General features: G+C 40.8%; 2 protein-coding genes across 2 annotated transcripts in view; one reads left to right on the top strand and one right to left on the bottom strand.

Moving 5' to 3' along the window:
* The window catches only part of LOC136853211 (zinc finger protein OZF-like), a 270,715-nt gene that overhangs the window by 69,972 nt on the left and 173,817 nt on the right, over nucleotides 1-26,926 (bottom strand). The window lies entirely within an intron of this gene.
* On the top strand, nucleotides 10,283-14,237 carry LOC136852768 (zinc finger MYM-type protein 1-like). The gene is made up of 2 exons (XM_067127665.1): nucleotides 10,283-10,348; nucleotides 11,445-14,237. The coding sequence occupies exons 1-2, from the start codon at nucleotides 10,337-10,339 to the stop codon at nucleotides 13,410-13,412; spliced, it is 1,980 nt and encodes a 659-aa protein (XP_066983766.1). The 5' UTR covers nucleotides 10,283-10,336; the 3' UTR covers nucleotides 13,413-14,237.

The raw sequence follows: 26,926 nt of genomic DNA, 5'->3' as shown, positions 1-26,926 counted from the left end.
TCAGTCAGTTGTTTGGCCACAACCATCTACATATGCAAGTGTCTGCCAGACTTACATCTCTTATGTCCTCAGACATTATGGAGCTCAATCTACAGTGGTTTTTGATGGATATGGCAATGTGACCTCCACAAAGGTTGCTGAACAGACACGGAGAGCCCAAAAGTGCATTTCTAGTGATATAATTTTTGAGGAAACTATGCCCACAACCACCAGTCAAACTGCATTCCTGGCCAACAGCAACAACAAAAAAAGGCTCATTCAAATGCTTAGTGAAAAGATGCTAGCAGCCGGTGTACTAGTAAAACAAGCAGATGCTGATGCAGACAGGTTAATTGTTACAACAGCCCTAGCTGTAGCAGACACTGAACTGACTTCAGTTACCGTTGTTGGTACAGATACTGATTTGCTTGTCATGTTAGTTGCTCAAGCAAGCAGTTCTGCAGATATGTACATGTTATGTCGCAGCAATCCTATAACTGTTTTCAGCATACGGAAATTCAGCATGCCATAGGAGGAACCAAAAATTATTTAATGCCTCTGCATGCAGTGACAGGTTGTGATACGGTGTCAGCAATTTATCGTCAGGGAAAGTCAAAAGCTTTCAAGATGGTACAAAAGAAAAATGAACACGGCTCTCTCGTTACATTTATGAAGAGTGGATGCACTCATGATGAAGTGAAGCAAGCTGGTGAAGACTTTATTCTGCAACTCTATGGTGCCAGTAATTATAGTTCTCTCAACGAGTACCGTCATGTATCTTACAAGAGAGCTATTGCTCGAAGTTCCTTAAGTTCAGAGTTCAACTTGGCCAGTTTACCACCAACAAGTGCTGCAGCAAAGCAACACTCCTATCGCACATATCTTGCAGTACAGGAGTGGATGGGCAACAGTCTAAATCCAACAGAATGGGGATGGAGATTTCAAGATGGAACACTTGTTCCACTAGAAATGGACATTCCAGTTGCCCCCTGAAAACCTTCTTACAATGGTTTCTTGTGGATGTAAGCCAGGGGATGCAGTAACATGATATGCAGCTGCAAGAAGCTAGGCCTATTTTGCACAGCAATGTGCAGCAAGTGCAACGGCCATTCATGCAATAACACTGCTCCACCTCTTAATATCAGTGATGAAGAGGAAGAGAAGGCACCAACTCTGATGAAACATCACTAGAATATTAAAATATTGTATAATTGTTAACTTTATTATTATGGGATCCAGAGTTTGTCAGCTTATATAATAAGCAGAATTATGCATATTATATAAATTGACAAACTTTGAACCCCATTATAATCAAATTAATTGTCTTCTTCAACCCCAAAATGTTTGGTCAGTTTTGTTAAAATTCTGGATAATATGATATGAAAACTTGTGCCTATCTTTGGTGCCACTTTGGACACCATCTTGCTTTTAGTTGTGTGAAATTTTCTGATCTTCTAGAAATATAATTTTATTTGATTGCTGCAGTAAACACGTTTAGATACCAAAAAAAAAAATATATATTTTTTTTTTTGTACTCGTCATGAAGCAAAGATATGCTTAAATTGAAAAAAATCATCAATTTTGGCCGCCATCTTGCTTTATATTAATTATAAGTTGTTGATCTTGTAGTTATATATTGTTTTAGATTCCTTCTACTTAAAAATATAGCAATAGACACCAAATTTTTGTTTGTATGTTGCCTACAAGCTAAGTTATGCTAAAATTGGAAAATGACGGCCATTTTGGACGCCATCTTGAATTTCTAAGGTTGCACAAGGGGGATTCCTGGGGACTTTTAGTATGTGATTCTACACATAATTCTGCACCTATGCTGCAAAAATCAGCTTGTTACCAGCGATGTCCAGGTTAAAGCTAATACTCCTAGCCTACACACTCTAGTGAAATATGATTGTTAATGTTATGACCAAAGCCATATTCAACATGAGTGTGTGACTATAAAATAAATCCACATGGTCTGTATCTTCTTCTTGCTGCAATGCCGGCAACTCCGTGACCTCCACAGGAGCTGGCAATCTTTACCAAGCCATGTTGATGCTGCAAATGCTTCAAAAATGCGTTAGCAGGAAGGATGATGAATGCGAAGAAAAAGGCTTGCGACTTGTACCAAGCAGCCGGGATCCTTCCAAAAGAAACGACGTCGACGAACACCCGCAGAGTCCCATCAAACAACGGCTCACCGATGATGCTTTCATGGGCATCACCACACAGGTATCGAGATGGCACACAAGTAAGTCTGGCGCCGTCACGTCTTAGGTCAATTGGATTTCAAGACCACCTAACGGAACCTCCTTCAAAACAAGCCCTCTAATATCACAAATGTGTTTATTGTGAACTAATGTACACCTATCTCTATCATCAACAGCAATCGACTGAAAATTATCCCCCAAAGTATACAGTCTCCATCCCATCCCATGTAACTACTGAACCCTTAAAAGTATTAGGAGAGTCTAATGATAAAACTTCGGAACGGTTCCTTATCACTAACAGGGATTTCCACAATTAACCCCTTTTCATACAAATAAACCAAAAGAATCCCATAGTATCTATATAAGTATTTATCTTTGAAAATCATATTGGAACCCCAGTCATAAGCTGCATTCTTCCAAGTAGACTCCAACACCCCAAAAGGTAAAATACCCCCCAGAAATACACCCCTCCGAATCTGCTATTGCCGCTTGAACCTGGATTGTAATCTCGTCCAACAAAGACTCAGTTTCCTTCTCAACATTTATAAACGTGGTCTGTATAGTAAGAAACACAACAGTCGTGTCTAGGTCATCCCTAACCTCATTAACAGAAAACTGCAACGCATTAAAAGATTTCCTTAGCCCTTCAAAGTTCTCTCGTAATTTATTATTACTGCCCCATAACGCTGTGAAAGCCCTCCCTCGATCAGCTAATTGTGCCCCTAACTGTTCAACCTTCACTAATCTTGTATAGCAATACTACCTATAGCAAATATATATATAAACACAAGCATATATATATATATATATATATATATATATATATACATATATATATATATATATATATATGTGAGTGTGTGTGTGTAATTACTGTGAAAACAGTAAGCATTGCACAGGAAAATGAGAAGGCTTAGTGAAACAAAAGTTACTTGGAAAGCACTTGCATGACAGAAATGAATGTCAGGTACAGGTATAAAGAAGGATAGATAAGGTAACCAAGAAAAGGAAGAAGGTAATCAAGAAAAGAAAGGATAAAGTGAACAATGAAAACACTGGAGAAAATGAGCTAGACCTTCTGGAGGATGAGTTGTTTTTATAGATCTCAGGATGAAAAGTGCTTATCTGAAGCGAATGCAATCCTGAGTCGATGAAGCATTCTTATTTATATTTTGAGGATTTGTTGAATGAAGAGGACAAAAGAGACAGAGATGAATGACGACTTAAGGTGATGATTAAGTGGCTGAATCATCACAGGCTGAGGAGACTGCATTAAGATGCTTAGGCAAGGCGATGATAGTTTGAATGTGTGGCTGACCAGGATGCGTAAGGTATGTATGGATGACGGACAGGTTCTAAAGAATTAGCAAGAGGATTACTCATTCCTTTGCTTACGGGAAAAGATGATACACTGCAATGATTATAGGAGCTTGACAACTTTTTTACTGAATAAACCAATGACGAAAGGATTGGTTGTGTGGATTTAGACGAGGAAGAGGATGCGTGAGTCTAGAATCTGTTAAGAAACAATTATATTAGAAATTTAATAGCAAAGGGGTTTTAGGGCGTATGATATAAATGTCAGTTGTCGCGAGCGATCAAGAGCTCTAACGATGGAAACGAACGTGTTTTAGAATATACAGATGGATTTGCAGTTAGTGTGGTGTAAGAGGTGGTCTGAGACAAGGGTGTGTTGTCCCCATGGCTGTGTGTGACCTCCATGGATAATGTGATGCTGGATGTCAGAGGGAGGACATTAAATCTAGGTGCAAAGTTATAAGACAAAAAAAAAAAAAAAAAGAGAGTTGTAAATGGTTATGGAGTGGTTTACATCTAAGGGTGATACAGTAAATGACAGGGCAAAGTGAAGAAATACTGCAGAGATTAGTGAAACGGTAACACTGTTCACAAGAGGTGAGGGTAAATGTGAAAAAGAGCAAGGTTATGAAGTTATATCAATGAATGCTGAAGTAGATGGTGGATGAATAGAAGTGATGATTCGTATAGTTATCTAGGAGTAAATACTGTATAATGCATGACAGTGAATGGGTGAAACAAGAAAGATAACAGGATGTGGGAAAAATTTATGGATGCCAAATCGGAATTGTACAAATGTGAATGAACTTGCAAAAGGGGCGGGTTCACTCTGTAGAGATTTTTTTCTTTGCATTATATATGTTTTGTAAGAACTGAAAGGGTGCAAATGTGGAGATACATAGAGGAAGTGGTAAAAATACTCAGAATGTTCTATGATGGCTTGGTCATGTGGAATTGATTATGAACGATAGGCCGGTGAAAAAGAGGGCATATTTTGAAAGCGCAAAGAGGAAAGAAGATAGAAAGACCTAGGAAAATGAGATAGTGAGAAGGGGAGACAAAATATCCAGAAAGCATGAGAGGGTGCACAAGATGGAGGTGAATGGCAGTGGAAGCAGAGGGCTTTGATAAACTGCTGATAAGCCTTTTGTGTAGGTGTTCAATGCGGTTAATGTTGTGGAAGTGACCTTAACAGCCATCCACAGTTCAGCAGTTGAAGTACATATGCCTTTGGCAGTGACTCCTGCCAGACTGGGGAAGCGGGCCTGGAAAGGGCCCAGAAACTTCAAGGATGAGGCCCAAAAGCCACAAAGGCTCACCATTCTCTTGAGGGCAGCCCTGAAGTGAAGGGTCCGACCCAGAACTTCAAGAATGAGGCCCAAAAGCCCCCAAGGCTCACCAGTCTCTTCAGGGCAGCCTTGAAGTGAAGGGTCCTACCCAGAGGCTGCTTCCTCGGTGGAAGGCAGGTATCCTGCCAGTCTGGGGAAGCGGGCCTGGAGAGGGCCCAGAAACTTCAAGGATGGGGTCCAAAATCCTCCAAGGCTCACCAGTCTCTTCAGGGCAGCCTTGAAAGGAAGGGTTCGATCAAGAGGCTACTTCCTCGGAGAAAGGCAGGTATCCTGCCAGGCTGGGGAAGCGGGCTTGGAGAGGGCCCAAGAACTTCAAGGATGTGGCCCAAAAGCCCCCAAGGCTTGCCAGTCTCTTAAGGGCAGCCTTGAAGGGAAGGGTCTGACCCAGAGGCTGCTTCCTCGGAGGAAGGCAGGTATCCTGCCAGTCTGGGGAAGCGGGCCTGGACAGGGCCCAAGAACTTCAAGGATGGGGCCCATAAGCCTCCAAGACTCGTCAGTCTCTAGAGGACAGCCTTGAAGGGAACAGTCCGACCCAGAGGCTGCTTCCTCTGAGAAAGGCAGGTATCCTGCCAGGTTGGGAAAGCAGGCCTGTAAAGAGCCCAAGCACCTCAATGATGGGGCTCAAAAGCCCCCAAGGCTCGCCAGTCTTGTGAGGGCAGCCTTGAATGGAAGAGTCTGACACAGAGGTTGCTTCCTCTCAGGAAGGCAGGTATCCTGCCAGGCTGGGGAAGCGGGCTTGGAGAGGGCCCAAGAGCTTCAAGGATGTGGCCCAAAAGCCCCAAGGCTTGCCAGTCTCTTAAGGGCAGCCTTGAAGGGAAGGGTCTGACCCAGAGGCTGCTTCCTCGGAGGAAGGCAGGTATCCTGCCAGTCTGGGGAAGCGGGCCTGGACAGGGCCCAAGAACTTCAAGGATGGGGCCCATAAGCCTCAAGACTCGTCAGTCTCTAGAGGACAGCCTTGAAGGGAACAGTCCGACCCAGAGGCTGCTTCCTCTGAGAAAGGCAGGTATCCTGCCAGGTTGGGAAAGCAGGCCTGTAAAGAGCCCAAGCACCTCAATGATGGGGCTCAAAAGCCCCCAAGGCTCGCCAGTCTTGTGAGGGCAGCCTTGAATGGAAGAGTCTGACACAGAGGTTGCTTCCTCTCAGGAAGGCAAGTATCCTGCCAGGCTGGGGAAGCAGGCCTGGAAAGGGCCCAAGAGCTTCAAGGATGAGACCCAAAAGCCCCCAAGGCTCGCCAGTCTCTTGAGGGAAACCTTGAAGGGAAGGGTCCAACCCAGAGGTTGCTTCCTCAGAGGAAGGCAGGTATCCTGCCAGGCTGGGGAAGAGGGCCTGGAAAGGGCCCAGAAACTTCAAGGATGAGGCCCAAAAGCCACAAAGGCTCACCAGTCTCTTGAGGGCAGCCTTGAAGTGAAGGGTCCAACACAGAACTTCAAGGATGAGGCCCAAATGCCCCCAAGGCTCACCAGTCTCCTCAGGGGCTGCTTCCTCGGTGGAAGGCAGGTATTTTGTCAGTCTGGGAAAGCGGGGCCTGGAGAGGGCCCAGAAACTTCAAGGATGAGGCCCAAAATACTCCAAGGCTCATCAGTCTCTTCAGGGCAGCTTTGAAGGGAAAGGTCCGACCCAGAGGTTGCTTCCTCGGAGGAAGTCAGGTGTCATGCCAGTCTGAGGAAGCGGGTCTGGAGAGGGCCCAAGAACTTCAAGGATGAGGCCCACAAACCCTCAAGGCTCGCCAGTCACTTAAGGGAAGCCTCCTGCCAGGCTGGGGAAGCAGGCCTGGGGAGGACCCAAAGGCTTCAAGGATGATGCCCAAAAGCCCCCAAGGCTCGCCAGTCTCTAGGGCAGCCTTGAAGGGAAGGGTTCGACACAGAGACGGCTTCCTGGGAGGAAGGCAAGTATCCTGCTAAGTTGGGGAAGCAGGCCTGGAGAGGGGCCATGAACTTCAAGGATGGGGCTCAAAAGCGCCCAAGGCTCGCCAGTCTCTTGAGGGTAGCATTGAAGGGAAGGGACCGACCCAGAGGCTGCTCCCTTTGAGGAAGGCAGGTATCCTGCCAAGCTGGGGATATTTTGAAGTTCGTGGAGGAAGCTAGTTTCCTTGAAAATTTATAACGTATCATCAATTTGTTTTTGCCATTTTATCAATTTCTTGGAAATTTTATGTTTTTTATTCCCTTGAGGCCACATTGTTTATTAATGGCGATGATGACCATAGGTAGTGCAACGTTGATTTGCATGAGGTCAATGAACCACCCGAAGAGAAGTCCTTAAGATGAAGGACCCAGTTCACGACTGGCAGCAGTGTTTAAACAGGGAGTCCTTCAACTGCACTCCTGCCCAGCGCAGCATAAGCACACCTCTCAAAAGTATATACAGTATATATATATATATATATATATATATATATATATATATATATATATATATATATATATATATGGATAGACAGATAGATAGATAATTCAAATGTATTCCACAATGAAAACAAAGGAGAAACCAAAGAGGAAAAACGAAATGGGGTTCTTAATTTCTCCCACGGTTGCGCCTTCTGCCAGGCCCCTAACCTAACCAACCTAACCTAACCTAACCTAACTTTACTGACTAATCAGTTTAATATAAATATATACCGGACTTATGTTTACATTTCACTTCAAGACTTACATAAAACATAAACAAGTAAAAACGGTTAAAATGCTTACAACTGTTACAGGATAATATAAAATATAAATTGTCTAGTACATTGTTCGTCCAACAGAAAAGGTTACCAGTCTTCTTCGTTTTTAACGTGCTTTTTCCCATTTTTATATGGGGTAAGCACGGTGCCTTCTTTTGAAGGACTTTGATTTGGCGTTGGGGTAGGCCGTAGCCTCGATCGGCTGACCTGCCTGACATCGCTTAGACCCCGGTAGCGAATGTGTACGTGTATCGTACCAAATCCCCAGCTCCCTTTCTCCCAGCAGCGAGGAGAACTGAGGCTAAATAGGTAATAGAGTGAATACCCAAGTCAACATATTACATATTTTTTATTGATTTTTCATGATATGTAGAAAGAGCAGGTCTGTCTTGAATGAACCTATACTGCCTAAAGTTATTGTTCTCACTATATTGAATAGATGCCGCTTCCATTAGATTTCTCTCTATAGAATTATTGTTTCTGAACAAGATTCTTGCTTGAGACCACAGAATTGGATAAAAACATCCTCTAACATGTTTGCTAATGGCACTGTTTCTCTGATCAGTAGCGATACTATACTTACGCTGTGCAATCCGCTTCTCAACAGATTTGGCTGATTGTCCAACATAAAATTTATCGCAACCACATGGAATTTTGTACACTACCCCGTTGTCGTATACAGGACTGTTTCTTGTTACAGTTCTGCCAATAGTATTGCGATAGCAAAATGCAACAGTAAATTTAAGTGGGTGGATAATATGATCGAAGGCTATTAAAATTCCTGTTTCCACAAGTAGAATGAAAAGATTTTTTGGCTACCGAGAAACACTCATCTACATCATGTAAAGTGAAATTGTGCTTAAGACCCAATCCATATACATAATCTACCTCGTCATCAAAGAATTCAGGACTGACTAAAGAGGTCTGAAAAACTTGGATCTTATTCCTGACCGCTTTGCTTGTCTATTATGGTAAGATCTCGCATTGACAATCAGATTATTGTTGCTTCCTTTTCTATGTATTTTAAACAGTTGCGGATTTACATTGAGGCTAATGAGGCTGCAGCCTCAGGCCCCGGGTACTGAGGGGGCCCCCGATGAGGTGATGATTAGAAAATATATCAATAAAATTGGCAATAGTACATTTACGAGACTTGGCAAACCTGGAGTGTATACGCGTTCATGTCAGCTGGGCGAAACCTCGAGGTAGTGGTGTGGTGTATATCAGGACCCACTCAGACAGGTCAGACGGCGCGCAGGTAGAGCTCGAGGCGGGAGTGAGTGATGACGTCAGCTGCACCTTTACATGCAGTTTGCGCACCAGTCTCACCCCAAGCCACCCTCGTGTGTTCACCTTTTCATCGTGATCTTTTCCACTAGACATACTTCAGTGCTGCAGATATGCAAACAACTGTTCAGTATACGGGTGCCATAATACAAGAACAAAAACATCAGGACCAGACATACAATACTTCCGTTTTCCAAGAGCAAAAGAACTTAGACAACGATGGACTCATTGCTGTTGTCGCACTGATAGCATAAACACTGATAAATGCAGTAGTATGCTCTGTGGATTTTGGGTGACACTGACTACAAAGATGACATGAAATCCAGACTCTTTGGAATCGATAATCCTAAGCGAGAACGAACATTAAAGGATGATGCAATTCCATCTCTCCTTATGCCTCAAGGTATTAAACTATAAAGCAGTAGTGTGTGTGTGTGTGTGTGCGTGTGTGTGTGTGTGTGTTATGGCGTTGTTACAGTTTTTTGGAGGAGTCGTTGCGTTTGAGGAATTGTTATGTATTTATAGCAATGTAGAGCAACTTTTGTATGTTTTGTTGAACTGTTGGAACTGTGTATTTATGCAAATGTGTCATTGCTTCGACTTTTTTTGTTGAACCATTGTTGAAGGACTTTCATTTATGCAGTTTTGATCATTAAGTTAAATTTTAGTGCATTCTGCTGTACCTTTGTCCATGTACAAATCTCTGGTCAAATAACGACCTATCTGTCGGTCTATATCTATTTATCTATCTGTCTACGTAGTGTAAGGATATGTGTGTGTGTGTGTGTGTGTGTGTGTGAATGTGTGGCCAAGGATAAGAGGTGGATAGATGAAGTAAACAGAGGTGAACGGTACGCTCCCTCAGAATCATTTTATTTTCAATTAACTACAGTGAGGGAAGTATTTCAAATTGTGCATGGTGTCAGTCTGCAGGCGGGAAAAGAATGATTTAAAATATTGTATCTGGAATTGAATGTGCGGGAGTTTATTTATCAAATGATGCCATAGCCTTCTTTGCCAAAATATCAGTGTTCTTGAAAATAAGTAAGTTAAATAATGATATTACGATAAATAAGAAAAAGACAGAACTTGCAGAAGTGAGAGTAAAAACATATGAAAGTGATAAGGTAATGGTATGCACAGCAAACAAACATAACTGTGTTAACCTGTGCACGCACATCATTTGTATATAAACTGTGTAAATAAACTTTACAGTAATGTAATAGTTATATATTTATTCCTCTTTCAAAATATACTATAGACATGATAAATATGCTGTCAGTTAATCTAGGATATCCAAATCAATATCGAGAGAGAGAGAGAGAGAGAGAGAGAGAGAGAGAGAGAGAGAGAGAGAGAGAGAGAGAGAGAGAGAGAGGGTACAGACAGGTGAGTTGTGGATCAGCTGACGTCACTGCGCAGAGGGATCGTAAATCGGGTCTCTGTCCGTCTGACCTGTCTGAGTGGGTCCTGGTGTATATAGTGAGAGGAGCCAACGAGTACAGTTCACGTGGCACAGAAACGTGTTGGACATGCACTGTGCTGTGAGTAGTTGAGTTTATGTGAACAGTGTGAATTGGGTCTGCACTATATTTGATTGTGCTCGAGTGATCGATAGTATTGAGGTGAATTACTGGTGCGTGTGGCGTTTGGTTTGTGAAGCGTTATGTTTTGTGTTATCATTTTATTTGTCACAATCAATCAATCAATCAATCAATCAATCAATCAATCAAATAATCAATCAAATATAAATATATATATATATATATATATATATATATATATATATATATATATATATATATATATATATATATATATATATATAACTGTTCAACTGAAGTTGCCTAGAATAGCTATATTGATAAAATATGTCTAATATTGAAGGTGTTATGTAATATTATGTGCATGAGGAGGAATATGGTGGACTCTGTATTGTGGTGGTAGTGATACGTTATTATATAACTTATAACCGTTGTATAATAACGTATGATCACCAACACAATACACAGTCCACCAAATTCCTCCTCATGCACATAACGCTACCTTCAATGTTAGATATCTTTTATCAATATATATATATATATATATATATATATATATATATATATATATATATATATATATATATATATTCTTGACAATATTGCAGTTATACCACACTAGAATAGTTATAAAATATAAATATAAAAATATAAAATATAAATATTTATATTTTATAGTGGTTATAACATCCAGGTCTGGATTGGTTCGGATGGGAACGGGCACTGAAAAAGGTAAGAACCACTGTATTAGAGATAATGAACATTATTTTTCGTTCCATTATGACCTAATGGTCAAGCTAGAGAGAGGTGGAAGCTCTTCTGCTGTGGCCATCCCCAGTGGGAGCTCCTAGGAGCAGGCGTCAAAATGAATTGAATTGAATTGATAGATGTTTGTTTTCGCCTCTAAATGGTAAGGGAGTACTGATTTTACGCCAGTACTGATTTATGTTTGTGTGTTTCGCAAGGAAGGAGAGATATATTTGAAATCACCCTCCCTTTCCTGGGCCCTTAACCATAGCAATATGGGATAGTTTGATTTGCCTGCATTTTTGTCATAGTTTGTGATAATTACATTTTATTGTTTGTTTGTTTCCAGAACCCAGAGATGTCTCTTAGAAAGTATGAAAGTGGGGCAGTTAAGCGAAAGAAAGCAGCTGAGAGAAAACTTAAAGAGGAAAATATAACCAAACAAACAGCACGGATAGAGACATTTTTCACTCAGTCTGTATCAGAATCTGCTGCATCTTCTTCTTCAGCTGAAATAGAAAAGATATCCGTGCCAGTAGAGCATCAAGAAGCTCAGCTTCACAATCAACATGATAGTGATGACGTAAAGAAACAGTCATATGGCCATGAGGAAGCTTCACTGACTATAGATAGTAATGGAAATACATCCTCAGGTCTTTATGAGACAGATTTAGGATTATGGGAAGAGGTCTCATCAGATATGCAAGCACATTTTATTAGTGTAGGTAGTGTGGACTGTCAGCATAAAGATGATGATTTTGCCAGGTCCAAACGTTCATATGCTGATCAATTTCGTTACTGTACAGCTGCTGTATTCACTCGTATACATACTCTTACTGGTGAAAAATCAGTTCGAACTTGGTTATGCTACTCTCCAACAACAGGTAAAGTGTACTGCTTTACATGTAAACTGTTATCAACTGAGGCTAGCGAATTTTCCTGTGGCTTTAATGACTGGAAGAATGTAAAGCGTGCCATTGACAATCATGAAAAGAGTCAGACACACCTGTTGGCTTGTGTGGCTTTTAAACAGCGATCAAGTCTGGTGGGTTGTGTTGATGCAATGAATGAAAAGTTGTTGGTAAGTGAAACAAATTATTGGCTATCAGTTCTTCAACGTTCGGTAGACGTCATCAAATTTTTGGCTGAGAGAGGTTTGCCCTTTAGAGGACAAGAAGAAATGTTCGGATCACCAGCAAATGGCAATTATATGGGAATACTTGAGCTAGTAGGTAAATATGACAGTTTTCTGGCCACCCACATTGAGAAATATGGTAACCCAGGTTATGGTATGAAGTCTTATTTGTCTTCTACAACATGTGATGAATTGATCTGTGTCATGGGCAAAAAAGTACTTTCTGTAATTGTTCAGGAACTGAAAATGGTCAAGTATTACAGTATTTGCATTGACTCTACACCAGATATATCTCATGTTGATCAACTGTCAATAGTTGTTCGTTATGTAAAGGAAGATGGTCCTGTTGAAAGATTCCTTTCTTTCATCGATATTAATACACACACAGGGAAAGGACTGGCCACTGCACTTCTAGATTTCTTGAGGACCAACAAAATAGACATCAGTGACTGCCGTGGTCAGTCTTACGACAACGCATCAAACATGTCTGGTACATACAATGGCGTACAGGCTCACATTCTTTCAGTGAACCCTCTTGCTGCATACATACCCTGTTTTGCTCATTCTTTAAACTTAGTGGGAGCAAATGCTGTTGATTGCTGTCCTCTCACTGTTCAGTTTTTTGATGTAGTCCAGAGAGTGTACACGTTTTTTGCTGCATCTACTCATCGCTGGAGCATACTTGTTAGTGCATTAGACAAACAGGCACCAGTGCCCAAAAAACTGTCAGATACGCGTTGGTCATGTCATGCTGATGCAACCAGTGCTCTGCGGAAAGGGTTTAAGAGGGTTCTGTATGCTCTAGAACAGATCACAGGTGACCCAGAAGAGAAACAAATCGCTAGACAAGAGGCAAAGGGATTATCAAATGAGTTTCACAAACTAGAACCTGGCATCCTCATAACACTGTGGGACACTGTTCTGCAAAGATTTAACAACACAAGCAAAGCTCTTCAGTGTGCTACACTTGACCTGAATAATGCAGTTAGTCTCCTAAATTCTCTACAGGATTTCGTTTCTTCATTACGCTCAGAATTTGATGATTTTGAAGAACAAGGTAAAGAGCTTAGTGAAACTAACACTTATGAGGAGGAAACCCGCAGGAAACAGAAGCGGAAGAAACAATTTGATGAAAGCTCAGGTGAAGAAACAAGAATGTCCGGAAAGGAGAAATTTCAGTAGAGGTCTTTTAAGAATTATTGATCACTTGAATACTGCACTAGTATATCGTGCTTCAGCTTATAAGGATATCAGCTCAAAATTTGGTTTCTTGTCTAAAGTGATGACAATGGACAGGAATTCACTTAAACATCATTGTGATTTGTTAGTTAATCATTATCCTTCTGACACTGAGACCAGCTTCAGTGATGAAATGATTCACTTTGCATCCTATGCTGCGGCAAATATCAATGATTTCCGTAACAAAAATGAAAACCAAGAATGTAGCACTGAATTGATTGTATATCGAATGCCCTTGCAACACGGGTTGAAAGAAGTCTTTCCGAATGCTGAAATAGCATATCGCCTGTATTTGTGTCTCATGGTGTCAAACTGTACTGAGAGCGGAGCTTTTCAAAGCTTAAACTGATAAAAAATGAAACACGAGCAAAAATGAAGGAACAGCGTCTACACATGCTGTCACTTATGTACATAGAGACCAGTATTTTGCGAAAGTTAAACTTTCAGGATGTAGTGAGAGACTTTGCAAACCAGAAAGCTAGGAAAGTGAAGTTCCCTAAGTAGGCATTAATTTACAACATGGATTTTCATGTTGACATTTGTTTGCTCGTTTTTCATGTTGACATTTATTTGACACTCATTTTTCACATTTTTTCATGTTGAATTTATGGAAATATATACAATGCATATTAGTATTTTCATGGAAACATGAGACCAGAGTTCATAAAATGTATCTAATGTGATTGATTTTCTGTAACTACTTACCTTCATCTGATTAGGTAATACTTGCCTCATATGTGAATTATACAAATACATGAATTGTTCAGTTTAATATTTTCATTGTTTTTCTGTTGTTAGTTTGTAATGGAGTTTTCTTTTTTTTTATACAGTATGATACAGCATAATAGATCAATCGTTTCAATGTAACTCAAACGTAAAACTTATTGATAGTACACTAACTGATATTGTTCATATTGAAACATGTGCTAAAACAAAATATGATAAATGTGTACATGTCTGTTAAAAGGGCCCCTGATGTGAAGTAGCCTCAGGCCCCAAGTACTGTTAATCCGCCCCTGATTTTAAACTTTAAATTATTATTATTATTATTATTATTATTATTATTATTATTATTCATAAGACGAACCTTATTCATATAGAACAAGCTCACTACAGGGGCCATTCACTTGAAATTCAAGCTTCCAAAGAATATTAAGGTGTTCATTAGGAAGAAGTAAGAGGAGGTAAAGGGAAATACAGAAAGAAGAGACTCCATTTATTAAAAAAAGGAAAAATAAATAAATTAATAAATATATAAAAAGGTATTAAAATGCAAGGAGAATTGTATTAGGGTAGCAATGCATTGCACCTCTGCTTGAACTTGTGAAGTTCCAATTGCAAGACATCCTCAGTAGGAGACTGTTCCACAGTCCAACGGTGTGGGGAATAAAGGACCTCTGGAACTGAGAAGTTCGACGGCGAGGCATATTTACTGCATCTTGGTGCTGCTGTTCAGCAAATCTGGTTGCTTTCAGAAGACAGAGAGGATCAGGGATTAATTGTGAATGTGAAAGATCTCTGTTGAAATACAACTTATGAAAAAGTGACAACCAAGACCCCATCCGTCGATGGCCCAAGTCATAACTGCTACTTTAACATCCAAGAAAGCTGTAGTCTTATTTACTTCCCTCTCAGCAGTAAATTGGATCGAAGGTACCAATCCATTCAAAAGATCCATGTCCAATTGAATTTTCGAAATACTAAAGATGTCCTCAACATAACGGAACTAAAGTATATTGTCGGATAAAATGGAATTAGGCAGCCTGCTCTCATACAATTCCATGCAAATGTTAGAGAGAACAGGTGAAAGGCAATTCCCCCCTCTGCCTACCAAGTTTCTGCCCAAAATATTTATCACTAAAAACAAAGCAAGTATCTACAACGCAAAGTTTAATTAACTGTAAAATGACGCTAACCTGTACAGTAAAAAAATATATATATATATATATATATATATATATATATATATATATATATATATATATATATATATATATATATATATATATATATATATATAATAAATACTTAAAATGTCACTTATATATATATATATATATATATATATGTTTATATATATATAAACATATATATATATATATATATATATATATATATATATATATATATATATATATATATATATATATATATATATATAAGTGACATTTTAAGTATTTATTGTCTGCAATTTTCCAGCCTTGAAGATGCATCATGTGATGTGAAACGTTGGCATAATAAACTTGATCTTGTGAGAGACATACATGCCTTTACCTCTTCAACCTGAGATATATATATATATATATATATATATATATATATATATATATATATATATATATTGTAAAGAGTAGCGCCAAAATACGCTATGAAACTGTTCTCCTTTCCTGCTTTGGGTTGGTTTGAACCTTTGAAGGTCGGGGTATAGGGGCTCAGAGAATATAACAGTTTGGGGACAGTAATCTGGCTTTGCACTGTTTTCTTTGGTACAGGGAAGTAAGATCGTTTTCTATGATATATCCGCGTCGGCGACCTGGGTCAGGACATCGCCCCCCCCCCTACCCCTGTCCAGAAGCAATAAAAGGTCAGGGCCAGGACAGCTCTCTCTCACACGCGGTCGCTAGTTTAAGCCGAGAACAAGTTAAGTCTCGGCGGTCTTGCCCCTGCCCTCCGTTTTCCGCTCGCCGCCACGTGGAGCCCATCGCCGCCCTTTGTGCCCCGTGTTCCATTCCACGTGGCCTTAGAAGACTGCAAGGGGGATTGCAAGTCTCCCAAACGCGAGCTGACATTAAACGGCGGCCTTTTCATCATCCCAAGGGCGCCCTTTTCCGCCCCAATCTACGACTGGAAGCAGTACCTTGGTGAGGGAGGCCCTTTTGTCCACGCTCCCACACGTGGTTCTCGGCAGAAGACGTCGTCATCCCTACGCCCCTACAAATGTGGTAATGTACCCAAAACGAGTTGCTAGTCACGATTACTTAGCCCTTTTGCATTTATTAATTTCTGGGCCTATAACTTTGTGTTCCCTGATATTTCTTGGTTCAAGCCGGCCCACGTGTTCACAGCTCCTTTCCTCTGAGTCACAAGTAACGCCTCGGGGAGTCCTTTGGCGCCTTCAGTGCACCCCCGAGTAATTCAATCCCCAAATTCCAGCATTAGATGTGTAACGGGGTCCTAATATCGTTTCAGGAAGACGCCTGTAGCAGAATTATCCTTGGTCCGTGTTCCTGGCATTCCCAAGCTCCCCCTTCGGGAGGACTTCTTGCAGTAATTTACCGTGTTTTCAGTTAATTTTCCTTTGACCTTGTGTGCTATCAAATATAACTATTTTTATATCCACGTGTTTCACGCACTTCCCCTAGTGAAGAGCCCTCCGCCCTTGTACTTCTTTTTGTTTGTGTTTTATATGTCCTGGGTATCTTACAAGGCCATTTTCGAGTAAAGTAATAATTGTGGAGTCATAAGATCCACCTGCACCCGGAAACATATAAAAATGGCGACCTGACCAGTGATTCTCGTAATGATTGCATTTGAAGGTCACGGGGCTCAGAGAATATAATAGTCTGGGGACAGTAATCTGGCTTTGCACTGTTTTCTTTGGTACAGGGAAGAAAGATCGTTTTCTATGATATATCTGCGTCGGCGACCTGGGTCAGGACATCGCCCCCCCCCCCCTCTACCCCTGTCCAGAAGCAATAAAAGGTCAGGGCCAGGACAGCTCTCTCACACGCGGTCGCTAGTTTAAGCCGAGAACAAGTTAAGTCTCGGCGGTCTTGCCCCTGCCCTCCGTTTTCCGCCGCCACGTGGAGCCCCATCGCCGCCCTTTGTGCCCCATGTTCCATTCCACGTGGCCTTAGAAGACTGCAAGGGGGATTGCAAGTCTCCCAAACGCGAGCTGACATTAAACGGCGGCCTTTCATCATCCCAAGGGCGCCCTTTTCCGCCCCAATCTAGACTGGAAGCAGTACCTTGGTGAGGGAGGCCCTTTGTCCACGCTCCCACACGTGGTTCTCGGCAGAAGACGTCGTCATCCCTACGCCCCTACAAATGTGGTAATGTACCCAAAACGAGTTGCTAGTCACGATTACTTAGCCCTTTTGCATTTATTAATTTCTGGGCCTATAACTTTGTGTTCCCTGATATTTCTTGGTTCAAGCCGCCCACGTGTTCACAGCTCCTTTCCTCTGAGTCACAAGTAACGCCTCGGGGAGTCCTTTGGCGCCTTCAGTGCACCCCCGAGTAATTCAATCCCCAAATTCCAGCATTAGATGTGTAACGGGGGTCCTAATATCGTTTCAGGAAGACGCCTGTAGCAGAATTATCCTTGGTCCGTGTTCCTGGCATTCCCAAGCTCCCCCCCCTTCGGGAGGACTTCTACGGCAGTAATTTACCGTGTTTTCAGTTAATTTTCCCTTTGACCTTGTGTGCTATCAAATATAACTATTTTTATATCCACGTGTTTCACGCACTTCCCCCTAGTGAAGAGCCCTCCGCTCCTTGTACTTCTTTTTTTGTTTGTGTTTTATATGTCCTGGGTATCTTACAAGGCCATTTTCGAGTAAAGTAATAATTGTGGAGTCATAAGATCCACCTGCACCCGGAAACATATAAAAATGGCGACCTGACCAGTGATTCTCGTAATGATTGCATTTGAAGGTCGGGGTATAGGGGCTCAGAGAATATAATAGTCTGGGGACAGTAATCTGGCTTTGCACTGTTTTCTTTGGTACAGGGAAGAAAGATCGTTTTCTATGATATATCTGCGTCGGCGACCTGGGTCAGGACATCGCCCCCCACCCCCCCCCTCTACCCCTGTCCAGAAGCAATAAAAGGTCAGGGCCAGGACAGCTTTCTCACACGCGTCGCGCCCGAGAACAAGTTAAGTCTCGGCAGTCTTGCCCTGCCCTCCGTTTTTCGCCGCCGCCACGTGGAGCCCATCGCCGCCTTTTGTGCCCCATGTTCCATTCCACGTGGCCTTAGAAGACTGCAAGGGGGATTGCAAGTCTCCCCAAACGCGAGCTGACATTAAACGGCGGCCTTTTCATCATCCCAAGGGCGCCCTTTCCGCCCCAATCTACGACTGGAAGCAGTACCTTGGTGAGGAGGCCCTTTTGTCCACGCTCCCACACGTGGTTCTCGGCAGAAGACGTCGTCATCCCTACGCCCCTACAAATGTGGTAATGTACCCAAAACGAGTTGCTAGTCACGATTACTTAGCCCCTTTTGCATTTATTAATTTCTGGGCCTATAACTTTGTGTTCCTGATATTTCTTGGTTCAAGCCGCCCACGTGTTCACAGCTCCTTTCCTCTGGGTCACAAGTAACGCCTCGGGGAGTCCTTTGGCGCCTTCAGTGCACCCCGAGTAATTCAATCCCCAAATTCCAGCATTACATGTGTAACGGGGTCCTAATATCGTTTCAGGAAGACGCCTGTAGCAGAATTATCCTTGGTCCGTGTTCCTGGCATTCCCAAGCTCCCCTTCGGGAGGACTTCTACGGCAGTAATTTACCGTGTTTTCAGTTAATTTTCCTTTGACCTTGTGTGCTATCAAATATAACTATTTTTATATCCACGTGTTTCACGCACTTCCCCAGTGAAGAGCCCTCCGCTCCTTGTACTTCTTTTTTGTTTGTGTTTTATATGTCCTGGGTATCTTACAAGGCCATTTTCGAGTAAAGTAATAATTGTGAGTCATAAGATCCACCTGCACCTGAAAACATATATATATATATATATATATATATATATATATATATATATATATATATATATATATATATATATATATATATATATATATATATATATATATATATATTATACATTTATATTTACATTTACGTACAGATACATATACATTGTATCTTTTTATCTGCGTGAACTAAACATGGACCAATTTCCTCGAGTCCTTGAGATACTGTTCAACACTGGATGATCATAAACATCAGGGAGTTAAAACCATAAATTTCACGCATGACAATTCCCAGTGTTTAGGGAAGATTCGTATTGAAAATATTGCAAAATGCAACCGCTGTCAAAATGCCATCTTCCAAAGATTTTCTTTTCTTATGAATAAGAAGAATCAGTGCAAATGCATAATTTTTACCACTAGTATACTTAAGCTTGCTTTTGGAATTTCAATGTGTTATTATAGATTCAGGATTTCTGCCGTAGGAGTAAATACTGTGTTGCTGGAATACACACACTTCAAGTATTGTCATAATTGTTGCATCAAAGGATTTATGCTTTTAGTTATAAGTTTAACTGAAGTCTCAAGAAATAAATGATCATTTTCTTTGCAGAAGACAGGTATGGTAAATAACAAAATGAGAACACTTTACCAACGCTAAAGCAATTCAGATAGCTTCTACCTTTTTAGTTTTCTGTAAGAGGAAACTATTGAGATGGCTTTGTCTGTCCGTCCGCACTTGATTCAGTCCACGCTTTTTCTGTCCGCCCTCATATCTTAAAAACTACTGGGGCTAGAGGGCTGCAAATTGGTATGTTGATCATCCACCCTCCAATCATTACACATACCAAATTGCAGCCCTCTAGCCCCAGTAGTTTTATTTTATTTAAGGTTAAAATTAGCCATAATCGTACATCTGGCACCGTTATAGGTACCAACAACACCAGCCACCACCTGGCCGTGGTTGAAGGTTTCATGGGCCATGGCTATACAGAAAACTCCATTGCGCCGAAGAGACTTCGGAGCATCTCCTACTTGTTGAATGTAGTAATCTATCTTATAGAAACGAAAAATCTTGACCCCAGCACACTAGAGAACATCTTGAGGTATATTTAGCCAACGATTTGAAAGCAACTACTCAGTAGATTTTGCTGCTACTGAGTTAAACTGCCTTATTCTACTTGGACATGGGAGGTGGTTCGCGTTGCAGTGACATAGGTGACGCTTTGAAACTTTTGGCTGGTCCGCTGGTATAGTGGTTAGTGTCGTGGCATGCTTCTCAGATGTCGCTGGTTCGCGTCTCCCCCAGGGGATGAAAAACCACTGGCTCTGTATCATGATCAGTTACTGCTGCAGTGTGGGGTCTGTGGTGAGAGGTTGAAACCAACATTCTTTGGAAGCTTAAATTTCAAGTCAATGGCCCATTTGGTGTGCTTGTTCTATGTGAATAGGTTTCATCTCTGGAATAATAATAATAATAATAATAATAATAATAATAATAATAATAATAATAATAATAATAATAATAATAATAATAATAATAATTTGGTTCTACGGTGTTTCAAATTTCAATGTTAATTTTCTCGGTTTATTGCTCAACTCTCCTCGCTGCTGGGAGAAAGGGAGCTGGTGATTTGGGATGATACATGTACATGCGCTACCGGGGTCTTAGCGATGTCAGGCAGGGCAGCCGATCGAGACTACGGTCTACCCCAAAGCCAAATCAAAGCCCTTCAAAAGAAGGCATCGTGCTTACCCCATACAAAAAATGGGAAAAAGCACGTTAAAAGAAGAAGAAGATTTTCTCGGTTTATTATTTAAGGGTTTTTCACATTCACAATTGATCGTTGATCCCCTTTTCCTGCCGAGAGCAACTAGATTCGCTGAACAGCAGAAGCACCAATATGCAGTAAATGTGTCCCTCGCTGTCGAACTTCTCCAAAGTTCCAGAGGTCCTTTATTCCTCACACTTCTGGACTGTGGAAGTCTCCCTACTGAGGATGTCGTGCAGTTGGAACTTCAGCAGCAAATACTGAAGCAATTGATAACCAGGATTTCATATTTCTAAAAGATATTTATTACAGGAGGAAATCATTCAGATAATCTGACGAATTCATTATATCAGAATCTCCGGTCTGAGGGAACTAGGAATGGCGACAGAGCAGCCTTTAAGCAAATTACCCAATAGTCTCGTAGGGCCTGAGAGGAAAATTTATTTCGGTATTCTTGCCATTACTGCACTTGCCCCGGTCCCGTTGCGCTGTCATTTTCGAGGCTCCATTTTCGAAATTGCCGAAAGTTCTTCGGGCGAAAGTTTGGAAGGAAAAATGAGGTAAGTATAAGCCATTTCAAAATTGCCAAAGCAATTCTGATAATTCGCGTTCATGTTTTTTTTTGAATACTTAGAGAAATCCACCGAGCATTCGTTAGCTTTCAGCAGAATATTCTCTATGAACTTGTTGGTGCACTAAGCACGCTGGAACCCGGGATGCTGTCTCCCCCTACCCTCCCATTACCCTACCTACCCCATCCCACCTGGGGCGGACAAGCATGTTTGCAGGAGGAGGGTGGATATCTCCCCTACCCTCCTGATCCCCTACCTTCCGCCCCACCCGGGGCGGACAAGCAGGTTTGCAGGAGGAGGGTGGATATCTCCCCTACCTTCCTGATCCCCTACCTACTCCGCCCCACCTGGGGTGGACAAACAGGTTTGCAGGAGGGTGGATGTCTCCCCTACCCTCCTGATCCCCTACCTACTCTGCCCCACCCGGGGCGGACAAACAGGTTTGCAGGAACAGATTTGCAAGAGGAGGGTTGATGCCACCCCAACCTTCCCATTCCCCTACCTACCCCGTCCCCACCCGGGGCGAACAAGCTGGTTTGCTGGGGGTGGGTGGTTGTGTCATGTCTCCCCTACTGTCACCCGGAGGAGGACAAACAAGATCAGATCCACTCGGATTTTATCACTATAGATTTGCCTTAGGAATATTCACAGCAATTAAACTGTTACACAGAAAGGAATCTCACGTCAGTTAGGGAGGACCCGACATCCGTTATTATGACAAAAGATTAAATTAGAAGGGTTTGGTGGACTTGCAAGCAAATTCGCTTCTTTTTCTCCTTTTATGAGAATTCCCTTGCAGTGACGTGGGTGGTGGCGCTTTGGAAAATTTCGTTTCTCGAACTTTCATTGCGTTTCCCATTTGAGTGTCTTTGAAATTATCAATGACATTCGAGTCAAAGCTCAGAGGAAAATACGAATACTGTAATGTCAAGAATTGAATGATATTTCAGAAATAACTTCTAAAATACCATAAAATATTCTTCACTGATTGCTAGTCTTCAAATTTTCCTCTGAGCTTTGACCGTGAATGACATTTTTTAATGGATTCTAGGTAGTGACAAATGTAAGCTTCTTCTGTCGTTCTCATTTGGCCTAAATGCAAAATATTTTTTTTTCGGATGAGAGTCTGCCAAGGCCACCAAGAACGATCTCGTCGGCCACGGTTTTCATTCTGTAACAGTTTGGGGTGAAGCAGTGATATAGATTGTTTTACAGCTTTTGTTCCTATATCTCATTCCTGTTGAGTTTCCAATTTCTAAGTTATGATGCTACAGCGCTGAATTTATTCAGAGAGAAGAGAAAGGAGAATTTGAGTATTCACAGTGACTGGTTAATCTACTGGGCAGACCGATATCTGACACAGGTCGAACAGAACTCAATCTGAAGTACAAGAAGAAGAAGGAGAATTTGAATATTCACAGTGACTGGTTAATCTACTGGGCAGACCGATATCTGACACAGGTCGAACAGAACTCAATCTGAAGTACAAGAAGAAGAAGTTATTTGAATATTCACAGTGACTGGTTATCTCTGGGCAGACCGATATCTGACACAGGTCGAACAGAACTCAATCTGAAGTACAAGAAGAAGGAGAATTTGAATATTCACATTGGTTTTACTGGGCAGACTTTCTGACACAGGTCGAACAGAACTCAATCAACAAGAAGAAGAAGGAGAATTTGAATATTCACAGTGACTGGTTAATCTACTGGGCAGACCGATATCTGACACAGGTCGAACAGAACTCAATCTGAAGTACAAGAAGAAGAAGGAGAATTTGAATATTCACAGTGACTGGTTAATCTACTGGGTTTTGACACAGGGAACAGAACTCAATCTGAAGTACAAGAAGAAGGAGAATTTGAATATTCACAGACTGGTTAATGTACTGGGCAGACTGATATCTGACACAGGTCGAACAGAACTCAATCTGAAGTGCAAGAAGAAGAAGGAAATTAAATATTCACAGTGACTGGTTAATCTACTGTTTTGACACAGGTCGAACAGAACTCAATCTGAAGTACAAGAAGAAGAAGAAGGAGAATTTGAGTATTCACAGTGACTGGTTAATATTTTGGGCAGACATATCCGACACAGGTCGAACAGAACTCAATTCAGTTTTGAAGAAGAAGGAGAATTTGAGTATTCATGACTGGTTAATCGACTGGGCAGACCGGTATCTGACACAGGTCGAACAGAACTCAATCTGAAGTACAAGAAGAAGAAGGAGAATTTTAATATTCAGTGACTGGTTAATCTTCTGGGCAGACCGATATCTGACACAGGTCGAACAGAACTCAGTCTGGAGTGCAAGAAGTTATTGGAAAGCATTCCCTTCGGTGTTTTTGGTGGCCATGAGAGTAATTAATTTTTTTTCAGTTTCTGGGGGACACACGCATCGACAGACGGCTGTTCGGAATATTTTGGCCATGAGAGTAATTAATTTTCTTTTCAGTTTTTGGGGGACACACGCATCAACAGACGGCTGTTCGGAATATTTTGGCCATGAGAGTAATTAGTTTTCTTTTCAGTTTTTGGGGGACACATGCATCGACAGACGGCTGTTCGGAATATTCTTTCGTCTCCCCCCGCCCCCATCTCTTGTGGTTCTTTTGTTCACACACATTCCTCAAGGATTATTTTCGAAGCTACTCAAGGACAAAATCCGAAGAATAAGAAAAGGATTAAATTATTATTATTATTATTATTATTATTATTATTATTATTATATTATTATTATTATTAGGGCAGCCGATCGAGACTACGGTCTACCCTAAAAGCCAAATCAAAGTCCTTCAAAAGAAGGCATCGTGCTTACCCCATACAAAAATGGGAAAAAGCACGTTAAAAGAAGAAGAAGAAGAAGATTATTATTATTATTATTATTATTATTATTATTATTATTATTATTATTATTACTATATATATATATATATTTTTTTTTTATTATTATTATTATTATTATTATTATTATTATTTTTTTAATTATTATTATTATTATTATTATTATTACTGACGGGAAAAGCTTGGCTCTTAAGGTTACATTAATTCTTACAGCCAGAGTACAGTTTCGAAGGAGAACTTGCTACAGACATAATAATATTTCAATCACGGGAGAAGGAAACGGCAGAAAATAAAACCCATTATCATAATAAAAGAAGAATGAAGGAACAATTCTTCCCCTTCATCACAGACTTCCTACCCCTAACAAAATAGAGTAGTTCAGCGCTGAAACTGACACTGACAGTGAGTTTTGAAAAGGTGCAACAGGAGGAAAACCTCGCAGTTGCAATATGAATCAATTCTTAGGAGAGGGTGGAAAATAAGACGAAGAAAGAGATTATGAACGGAGGTACAGTAAAAGGAACGAAAGGGGTTGCAGCTAGGGGGCCGAAGGGACGCTGCAAAGAACCTTAAGTAATGTTGCACACTGGCACCACTAGCCCCCTACGGGGCCTACCCCCAACAACATGCCGTCAAAACCCAACAACGGAAATCTACGCTTCTCTAGATTTAGCCTTTATAAAGGGAGTCTCGTGTGAAACTTACAACGCTGATTCCACGAATATTGTGTTCTGGAAAGAAAAGCTTACGCGGTCCGCTGATCCTGTCCTTAGTGACAAATGGGTGTATAGGAGACGCGCGCATTACACTGCACATTCACGACTCGGCCCCAAGGCCAACACTTCCGGGAGTTTCGTAATGCTGTTTAGGAGTACCTTCATCAAAATAGTGAGGTGGTAAATGTGGAATGGAATGGGATATAGAGTTTAGGCCGAACGAACTGGGACCTATAAGGTCATTCAGCACTGAAATGGAAATTGAGCGTAGGTATGTTTGAAGGTGTAACAGGAGGAAAGCCTCGCAGTTGCACCATGAAATAATTGTTAGGAGAGGGTGAATAACAAGAAATGAATGGAGGTACGGCAAAAGAAATGAAAGGGGTTGCAGCTAGAGGCCTATGGGAAGGTACAAAGAACCTTTAGTATTGCCTACAGTGCACCCCGTGAGGCGCACTGACGGCACTGACCCCCTATGGGGGGGGGGGTCATAAATGTATTCTCAATATCTATAAGATGGTAAAGCATAAAAAAAAGAATTTTTGAACGCCTTCATAAAAGTGCTAAGGTTAAGTATACCTTAGCTTAACCAGACCTCTGAGCTGATTAACAGCTCTCCTAGGGCTGGCCCGAAGGATTAGGCTAAGAACCAATTGGTTATCTAGCAACGGCACCTACAGCTTATTGTGGAATCCGAACCACATTATAACGAGAAATGAATTTCTACCACCAGAAATAAATTCCTCTAATTCTTCATTGGCCGGTCGGAGAATCAAACGCGGGGCCAGAAGAGTGCTAACTGAGAACGATACCCGCCCTTCAAATGAGGAACTTATAAAAGTGCTGATTACACTGTTTAGTAAAAAGGCAACTTGCTATAAATAGATATTTTATCATCAATTTATTTTCTTTGGTTTCATACTGAGACGAAGTTTTAGCTTAAGGGCTGCTACTCGGACCAGGAACCTGCGCAAGCACTAAGCTACAAGTTAAAAGGGACTTCCACTTAAAGCTTCATAGAAGGAAGATTCTGAATTTGAGCTGCTTGGGAAATGGGTCTCAAAAATGTAGTTTTATAACAAGACTTAATATAGTAAGGGTTGGTGGACAAAGGTTGAATATATATATATATATATATATATATATATATATATATATATATATATGAATATATATATATGAGTGTGTGTGTGTGTGTGTGTGTGTGTGTGTGTGTGTATATATGAGTATATGTATATATTTATAAATAAATATATATAAACAATAAACACAGTATATATATATATATATATATATATATATATATATATATAATATATATATATATATATATAATATATATATATATAATATATATATATATACATATATATATATATATATATATTTATATATATATATATATATATATATATATATATATATATATATATATATATATATATATATATATATATATATATATATAATATAAATATATATATATATATATATCTATAAAAAATTCAAGTATGAGCATTCTCACTATAGCAAGATTACACACAACACTACTGGGATCTGCATTGCTATGCGCACATGAATCATGACATGTCAATGATATTATACCTATAAAAATACTGTCGCTTTGAGCTTAAGGCCTGAAGAAGAAATATCAGAGTCAGGAGGGAAATGACCCAAGTCCCGCGTGTAGATGGGACAATGATGAGAGGGTGATGAAGAGGACGTGGACATGCCCTAGGCACAACCCCTGGGAATGGGAGATAATATTTAGGCCAAAGACCAAGCGCTGGGGCCTATGAGGTCATTCAGCTCTGAAAAGGGAACTGAAGAGTAGAAAAGTTCGAAAGGTGTAACAGGAGGAAA

This window comes from Macrobrachium rosenbergii, chromosome 26, assembly GCF_040412425.1.
Source record: "Macrobrachium rosenbergii isolate ZJJX-2024 chromosome 26, ASM4041242v1, whole genome shotgun sequence".
NCBI classification, from domain to species: Eukaryota; Metazoa; Arthropoda; class Malacostraca; order Decapoda; family Palaemonidae; genus Macrobrachium; species Macrobrachium rosenbergii.
This window is presented reverse-complemented; position numbering and strand designations above follow the sequence as displayed.